Genomic DNA, 9,529 nt, shown 5'->3' with positions numbered 1-9,529 from the left:
ACATATGTAATTAATTGTAGAGAAAATTACACAAAATTCTAGTATTAAAATCCTGAATTCTAAAATCGAGGGGGAACTTTCACTTTTCAAAAATCAGATTTTTTATTTCAATTAAGATTTTTTAAAATAATTTTTTTATTGAATATATATACTCCAATATACACAAACCCTAATTAATTCTCACTCACTCACTCACACACACACTCTCTACATTTCTCCCACAATAACCTAGTCGTCTCCTTCTGTTCTCTCTCTACACAGCCCGTCGCTGCCCGCTGTCTTGAGGATTGCTGGCGAATCACCCACCATCGGAATTTGTGTAATGGTGGTGATAGTATTTGTGTGGTGGCGGTGTTGTGGCGGTGGCTAGTGGCATCTAATTTGATGGTTGTGGTGATGGTGGTAGATCTGGCGGTGATGTATGGCGCAAAGTGGTGTTTGTGTGGTGGTGTTGATGGTGGCGAAGCAGATCTACGACCTGTGTGTGCTAAGTGGTGATTTGTATGGTGGTGGTGATGGTGTTTGTGTGGTGGCGGGCAGTGTCGAATTTGGTGGTTGTGATAGTTGATGGTGCATCTGGCAGTGAGGTGCGATGGTGGGTTGCAATGCGAAGTGGTGTTTTGTGGGGGGGGGGGGGGGGTGGGGGGAGGAAAGGTGTGTTCATTGTGTGGTGGCGAATCTGGCGGTTGTAATGATGGTGGTGGATTTAGCGGTGTGGTGCGGTGGTGGCACAGGTGGTTGATGGCGGGTGTGGTGCGATAGTTGTGGCAGTTTTGGTTGTTAAGAGTGTGATGGTGGCAGCTTCCATATTTTGATGGTGGTGGTGGTCGTGACAGTGGGTGCGGTGGTGACGATGAGATGTTGGTGGCCATGGTCTGTCGATGTAGATGTGTTGATTTTATTTGAGATAGTGATGTTGCTGTCGGGTGATGTGATAGTTCTGGCAGTGACAATGGCGATGGCGCTGTTGGAGGCAATGGTTGTTTGGCGGTGGTCATAGATTAATTGGTGATTGTGACCATTAAATTGATTAATTTGTGATCAATAAACAATATGTGACCAATAAAGATGATAAATTGTTATTAAGAAATAATGTGTGATCTAAAAAATTCATAATATGTGATTGTTTAATAAGTTGTGATCTATAATATTTGTGATATATGATCAATAAATAAATTTTGGCATAAAAATTTTTGATCTGTGATTGATGAACAAATTGTAACAGACAAAATTTTTGAATTGTGATCGTAAAATAAATTGTGACATTAAAAAGTTTTGATTTGTGATCGAAAAATAATATGTGGCTAATTAAATTGTATAGATCTAATACCTTAATATATTTAATTAATAAAATATATAATTAAATTAATTAAATTATAAATAATTTTTAAAGAATATCTGATTTTTGAAATTTGAAACTTTTATTACTACTTTTGAAATGAGCAATATTTATCCTCTAACTTATGAAATTTTCTCTTAATTGTATACAAAGACCATCTTAAAGTTAAACCCCAAACTTAAATTGATCTAATAAAAAATTAAGTAATTGTGCTAAGTATATATAAATAAAGTGTGATTCAGACTAGATTCTTTTAAAATTATATTTCACAATAGGTGAAATGCATACAGAAGCTATATATAGTGTTATGGTCTTCAATTTATATGTAACTTTTCATTTTTTATGTCATCTCATTAAGATAAAATACAAGAACAAAACATATTGAAGAGGAAGATCTAAAAAATTCACAATAAAGAACAGACAATCTCTAATAAAAAATCAAAAAGAAGGAATTCAAGAATCAAGATTATGAATTAAGAAGCAAAACTAAGATTAAGAACTCAAGAATCAAAAGAGTCAATATTCAAGATTCAAAATTTGGAAACAAGATCTAGTATTAAATAAACATTCCCAATAAATTAATGCATGTTCTGCACATTATAATTTCCTTGGTGATTTGACATGAAAGATCTTGGAAATAAAATAATTAGGTTTTTATGTTATCAAGATTTAAATTTTCATAAAATTCCTACGAGTGATATCAGAGCTAACTTCATGTTAAACCATTAAGATTTTAGGAAGAAAATTATGAAATAAATTCATATATTGAATTTTGGAATCTTCTAATTTGGAACAGTAATTTTAGTTATAAATTTTGAAATTCAGAATTTTTCAAAAAAGAATTTTAGGGTTGAAAATTATAATTTGGATTTTCAAATTTAAGATGTAAAATTTAAGTCTAAAATTCAAAAATTCGGATTTTTTGGGAGAATTCAAAAAAAGAATGAACAAGGACAGTTGGAGCATTGCGACGCCGCGTTTGGGGATTGCCTGTTGCTATGCAGTGGTGTAGCGACTCTGCTTTAGCATTGTCCGGGCGCTGTAGCGCTCAACTTCGGCTTGTATTTATTATTTTTTTTGTGAAAACAAAAAAAGAAAAAAAAAAATTAAAAGGCCAAGGGGTAATCAATTTCAAGTCTTGGTATTTGAAATTTCTTTCGAATTACTAATAGATTAATTGAAGCAACATATTATCAAATTAACCTATGGTGTAGCGACTCTGCTTTAGCATTGTCCGGGCGCTGTAGCGCTCAACTTCGGCTTGTATTTATTATTTTTTTTGTGAAAACACAAAAAGAAAAAAAAAAATTAAAAGGCCAAGGGGTAATCAATTTCAAGTCTTGGTATTTGAAATTTCTTTCGAATTACTAATAGATTAATTGAAGCAACATATTATCAAATTAACCTCTCTTGATTAAATTAATTTATTTGGAATATTAGGAAGGTTTTGTGTATGTAATTCATGCGAATATTCACCTGCCCAAAGGAAGATTAATATTTAACCGAATTATTTGCACACATGTGGTAATAAATTTGTGATACGTAACATCCCAAAATTTTCTAGTAAAGATTTTTAATATTTTAGGGAGTTTGTTTTTAATTTTAGGGACTTAATTTAATGATAGAATAAATGTTATTAGGGATTGTAATTAAAAATAATATTATGGGATTGAAAATGCAATTTTATAATTGCATAATTGCCTAGGGGTTAAAGGTGCAATTTTATAAACAAAGAAATAATTGCATATGTGATTCAAGGTCTAAAGATATAATTTTAAAATCCAATCAAATGATTGCACATTATCATAGGGGTTAGATGTGTAATTTCATAAATTGCACACTTAACCCCTACCAACTATAAATAGAGGATAGTTGTGAAATGTGACATACCATTCCTCCCATCATTTTCACTCCTTAAGGTATGTCTTTTCATTAAGTTAATTATGTTAAATTTTTCTTCAGTTAATTATTTTTAATTTTTCTTCAGTTAATTATTTCTTTAGATAATTATTTTAAGTACTTATTTGGTTTATAAATAGGAATTAAAATTTGTTGCTTTAGGGTTCTTTAGTAATTGATAAAAGATAATATTATAGTTAAGTTTAATTAATAAAATCAAGGAAGTTAATTATAATTTTTTCATTTCAAAATCTTAACTTTGAAAATTTTAAAACCTATAAACTAGTTGAAGATATATTGAGTTTTAGTTTACTTAGCTTAAACTACTATTTGCCTGCAATGATATAGGCTTCTTGCACGAAATCAAGAGATTTTTGTAATAGAACTTTGACATGAAAAATCTTGATGACGTCTTTTTTGTATTAAGTATATAGATACACTTGGATCATTCTCAGGGCACTTTTGAATTATCACAAAAGAGCTCTGTTGATAAGGTTTTTAAGAGATTTGGAATGCAAGAATATAAACAAGGTAATATACATATTAATAAGGGAGACATGTTTAGTTTCAATCAATGACCTAGGATAAATTTAAAGAAAAGGAAATACAATAAAATCCCTTTGCTTCAGTAGTTGGAAGTTTAATGTATGCTTAGATTTGCACACTCCAGATATAGCATTCACTGTTGGAATGCCGTGGAGATATTTAAGTAACTTTGGGATGGAATTTGAAAAGCAGCCAATTAGGTTATTCGGTATTTATAGAGAACTAAGGATTACATGATCACATACAGAAAATCAAATCAATTGGAAATCATTGAATATTCTAATTCTGATAATGGAATATGACAGTGAAATTCTGTAAATGGGTTGCACATTTGAAATGGAATTGAAAGACCACTTAAATTATTATGTAACAATAACAATTTTGTATTCCAATAGGAGTTTCACGATGTAAAAGTTTATAGACATTAAGTTTGTTGAGGAAAAAATCCAGAGTGGTCTGGTTGGATCCATTTACTAAATGGCTAACCCAAGATCTTTCATGAGCATAATGCTCACATGGGTGTTGCATCTTTTGATGATATGCTAGTTTAGTAGGAGTTTGTGTTCAAATGTTGTCTGTCTTAAATACATATTTTTATCCATGTATATTTAGTTTATTAAAAAATAAAGTATTCAGTTCATTTTTCATTTTGATTATAACTTTGGTTTGATCTCATTAAAGAATAAGGTAAGATCGATTGGAAACAAGCATGTTTAGATCATATTGCATGTAATTTTCATGTTATGCATCCACACTTGATTTATGTCATTTCATTGTGTTAATATACGTGATCATTGAGGATGCAGTTATGATACTCTTAATGAAAACCATTTTGATCCTATATTAATATAATTGATGGACGAGATTGTTCGGAAATGTCTTTTGGCTATGATAGCAAAAAATTTTGAGCTCATAAAGCTATACATATTTATAAGGTAACATATGTTGTCCAAGTGGGAGATTATTGAAAAATTATTTAATTTACCATGTGGGTCGACATATATAATTAATTGTATATAAAGTTAAGCTCATAATTAAAGTGATCTAATAAAGAAGAAGTAATTGGATTTAGGGCATTTAAATAAAACGTGGGTCGAATTATATGTATAGAGATCGTATTATTTTAGAATTGTATTTCATGAAGGGAGAAATACATAGGGTTGGAAACTGTTCGGTTTAGGGTCGATTTACCCAAAACCATCACCGAACCATCAATTTTTTGTCATACCATAACCGCACCATAACTACGTAAGTTGGTTCGGTTCGGCTTGATTCAGGCGATTAATAACCACAAAAATAAATTATTTTCTATAGGTCCAGCCATCAAATTGAAAAAAAAAAAATTTATGAAAAAATTCAGTGAAAACAAAAACACAATACTAAGTCAATCTAGCAAACAATATCCTAAATGAAAATACAAACGATATCCCAATTTCCTAAATGCAAAATTTGAATTTAACAAACAATTTTCATATATGTTTAATATTTATGTAGTAGGGTGTAGGGTTACTAGGTTAGGTTAGTTGGACTTAGCGAGTCAATAATGGACTAGAATTTTGGGCTCGACAGAATCACAGAAAGAATAATGGAAAGCCCAATTACTAATTCATTTTTTTAACGGGTAATCGGTTCGGGATGGGGCGACAGCGTAAATACCATATTCGTCCCGTCGCAAACCGAGGCATTAAAATCAAATACCATATCCATCATATTGCGCCATCGATTTGGTTTTTTTCACCCCATTAAGTTCGATTAACCGCAATTTTCGATTTTGATAGTTCGAATTGTCATTCCTAAAAATACATATGGAAACTATATAGGGAGTTATGATCACCAATTCATATGTAACTTCTTATTCTTCGTGTAATCCTATTAACAGAATACAACAGAAAGCATATTAAAGATGAAGATTCAAAAAATCCACAATCAAAAATTAAGATGAATGAATTCAAGAATCAATACTATGGATCAAAAAGCAAAACCAAGATAAAAAAACTCAAGAATCAAAAGAGTCAATATTCAAGATCCGGAATCAAGATCTAGTATTAAAGAAATATTCCCAATGAATTAAGATATATTCTGCACTTTATAATTATCTTGATCATTTGACATGAAGGATTTTGACAATAAAGTAATTAAAATTTCATGTTATTGAGATTTAAAGTTTTATAAAATTCCTACATTTATTACTTGTCAATCATACCATGCACTATTAGGTAGCTTTTTCAGAAGTCCAAATTAGGGTTCTTTTCTTTTCCCTATCTCAAAGAAAGTAATTATGATTTGAATTCAACAAACTAATACACATCAACGCCATGCAAATAACTCTGGGAATTAAAACTGATCCATCTCTCTTAGCATTCATTTATTTTCAGTTGTTTACTGTCTGAGAGTTTTTCATTGCATAAATGGAAATTTTAACATCTAAAATAAGTGAAACTAGATGTTTCCAGCTCAGTTTCACACCAGCTGAAGCCTACGGGGGAGGAATAAGAGGAGGTAGGGGAGGAAACGGGAACCACCCGATCTTAGGGTGGTGGAAGTAATGTGGAGGAATCCATGGGAAAGGAAAACAGGGTTTCCAGAGGATTGGTGGAAATGGCTTGTAAATTGGAACCGGTGGTGGAAGTGGCTGGTAAACTGGTGGATTGTATATTGGAACTAGTGGTTTGTAGATTGGAACTGGTGGTGGAACTGGCTTTACTGGTGGTTTGTGAATTGGAACCGGTGACGGAAGTTTCTTTACCGGTGGTTTATAGATTGGAACCTGTGGAGGAAGTGGCTTTACTGGTGATTTGGATATTGGAAGCGGTGGCAGAACTGGCTTTATTGGTGGTTTGGAGATTGGAATTGGTGGGGGAAGTAGCTTTACCGGTGGCTTTGGTTTGTAAATTGGAATTGGAGGAGGAAGTGGCTGGTAAATTGGTGGTGGGGTTGGATTTATGGGTGACTGAGTAGGAGGCTGGCTGGGCGCTGGTGGGTTTGGCTGGGAATGCAGAGGTGGCATTGACATGTAAATGGGAGGGCATGGTTTGTGAAAAATTGGTGGAAATGGAGGTAAAAACCATGGATAGCCAAAATGGTTCAATGGGGGAAAATTTTTCTCCCATGGAGGGAAACGTGGATGACGAAATGGCCAATAGAAATCAGATTTGCATAATAAATAGGAAAATTTCAGAACTCCCTTTGGTTTCAATCTGTATTTTCCATCAGTTTTTGATTTGAAAACGACAATCTTGGATTCCTCTAGGCCACTGTGGACTGGACATGCAGCAGATGCAGTGTAAAGTTGAGCATAGCATTCCTCCTTGAGTTTTCCTTCCTGCAGAATCCTCTCAGGAAGTAAAACTTCGAATTTTCCTCCTTCCTCAACTTTTCCTTTCCCCCTGCTTTTAACTTCTCCATTCTTGAGCTTGCATTCAATGGTTACATGTAGCCCTGCAAAACATGGAGAACAATTTAGTATACACGAGACGTCCATGAATATACTACAAAAGTGACTTAACTTCTTTTTCTTCGTTAATCTTGTATCGTGTTATCCAATCCAATTTGTCATTTGTACATTGAATCAGATAAGATTAAAGAACAGAGATATGCAACATCCTAATCCACTATCACATACATGTAAACGTTTGTTAGTTATGATGTTCAATACTATCTAGTCGAGCATGCATCAGGAAGAAGGTGAATTTACCTGAAGAGGTTTGACTAGATTTGATGTTGCTCTCTTTGCAGTCAGCACATTCTGCAATCCCAGCAACCTCAATTTTCTTGTCATTTGCATAGCTAAAACTCAGTACAAATGCAAAGAACAAAGAACAAATTAGAAAATGAACCCACATTGGAACTTCCCTCTGAGATCTCAAGGAGAGAAAAACCCTAAAATTGAGAACTCACAAGATCATAGTTATATATATAGAGGAGATACATCATACACACACAAACTCTGAAGTGTACTTGTAAGTAGCTTAAAAGTGACTTAGTTTTAAGCACAATTAAACATGTTACGTTTAGCCTCATATTTTGGCATTCATGGGTATATAAATATAAAGATTTAAATGTGAGAATTGAAAAAATCTTCTTGATTGGGTGCCACTCTTCTTAATATCAAAATTACTTTTATTTATTTTTAAATCCACCATATAGCCCCTGATAGAAATTAAAATTCAGATTTTAATTTAAGTTAAAGTGTTAAAGTCAAAAATTAATTTTGATCACACATTTTATCAAAATTTACTAAAAATCTGATTTTCAATTCTACCAAATAGGGCCTTAATAACATTGAAGGCTTTTCTATTGACGATTTTCGTTTAATTATTTTATTGATTTAAAATAAATGGGAGTGCAAAAGTTACAAAATAAAGAGTCATAACCTTTTGCTAAGGTGCAATCTAGACAATCAATCTTGAAAAGTTGTGATCTAATGGATGAAATTAATTTTGCCAAAAGATGTAATTGTTAGGAAGTGGCACATGGAAATCTATAAACAAGACACTCCTAATTTAATTTTCTTCACCCCAAATTAATCCCATATAATTGATTTCTAATTCTTTCTCCAAATTATATCAAAATAATTTCTACATTATTTTGATTTTCGTATTCGATATTTCGTATTTGATATCTTCCGTTCTAGAAGAGTATGGTCAAACGTTGATTCACCGACAAAATTAATATTATGATATATTAATTTTGGAAGAAGCATTGTATTTTGGGAGACAGACTTCCATTAGATTCTGTTAGCATTTGCGCACGGGATGAAATTCGTTTTAAGGAAATCTACATTAGCATACCTCGCTTCATTTTATCTTTTTTCGCATTTCCGCATTTTTTTGTTTGAGTAAGTTGTGATTTGCTCATTATTATACACTTACCTTGGTTTCGGTAAGTTGTTACTCTATTCGTCTTTATATGTACGTACTTTTGTTTACGGAATATAATTTATGCACTAATCAACCAACACCTTAAAGGTTGAGTAAAATCCAAAATCAAAAGAAATAAAAAAAATTAGCTTATTAAAAGCACAATTAACTTCATTGAATCAGTTCATATGCATAATTCTGTCTTTTTCTACTGAACCTATTTACCAAGCACCAACTCTCATTCAAGATTTTACTGTCTTTTTCCTTTTAGCTTAAAGTTGGGTAGTAGAAAAGAAATTACATTTATGAGTCATTTATGGCTAGTCATCTGCATATTAGTTTCACACGAAACATTTTGTATATAAATGTCAACCAAATTAGGTTACAATTTAAAAATATAAATCCAATCTAATTAACATTTAGTACATAAATTGTCAACGAAATTTGGTCACGATTTTAACATATAAATCCAAGCAAATTAAACCTAGGCCCTGTTTGAGCCGCACTATTTGGAAAAAAATATATTTTTAAATAGTGATTTGACATTATTTCAACAATATATTTTCAATAAAATAATATTACACGCAAATCAATTTTTTTTCTTATTTTTTAATCACACATTCTCCATTAATCTACTAATCCAAAATACATTCTTTAAAAATAATATGGCTCAAACACACACTAGATAAATATTTGCAAATTGAGAGATTTCTACTTAATTTTGCATAAATATTATCATTTTAGGTAAACCGTACTTGAAGGTATTTAAAGTAAAAAAGAAGATTTTGAACCAAATTCAAGTTAGTTTATATCAATTGAAAACTAATCTAATTGCACGAGATTGACAAGAAGCATTAAGATAGCAATTGAAGAAAAGTTACAAGTT

At 31.8% G+C, this 9,529-nt stretch overlaps 1 protein-coding gene across 1 annotated transcript; it reads right to left on the bottom strand.

The window, feature by feature from the left end:
* Positions 1-6,121: 6,121 nt before the first annotated feature.
* On the bottom strand, positions 6,122-7,704 carry LOC111412819 (proline-rich protein 4-like). The gene is made up of 2 exons (XM_023043714.1): positions 7,479-7,704; positions 6,122-7,222 (listed from the first exon to the last, which is right to left on the bottom strand). Exons 1-2 carry the CDS (start codon positions 7,624-7,626, stop codon positions 6,261-6,263), a joined length of 1,110 nt encoding a protein of 369 aa, XP_022899482.1. The 5' UTR covers positions 7,627-7,704; the 3' UTR covers positions 6,122-6,260.
* Between the last annotated feature and the right edge of the window lie 1,825 nt (positions 7,705-9,529).

Source organism: Olea europaea, chromosome 16 (genome assembly GCF_002742605.1).
Source record: "Olea europaea var. sylvestris chromosome 16, O_europaea_v1, whole genome shotgun sequence".
Classification (NCBI taxonomy): Eukaryota; Viridiplantae; Streptophyta; class Magnoliopsida; order Lamiales; family Oleaceae; genus Olea; species Olea europaea.
The sequence above is the reverse complement of the archived record's forward strand: the minus strand, read 5'-3'. Positions and strand labels throughout refer to the sequence as shown.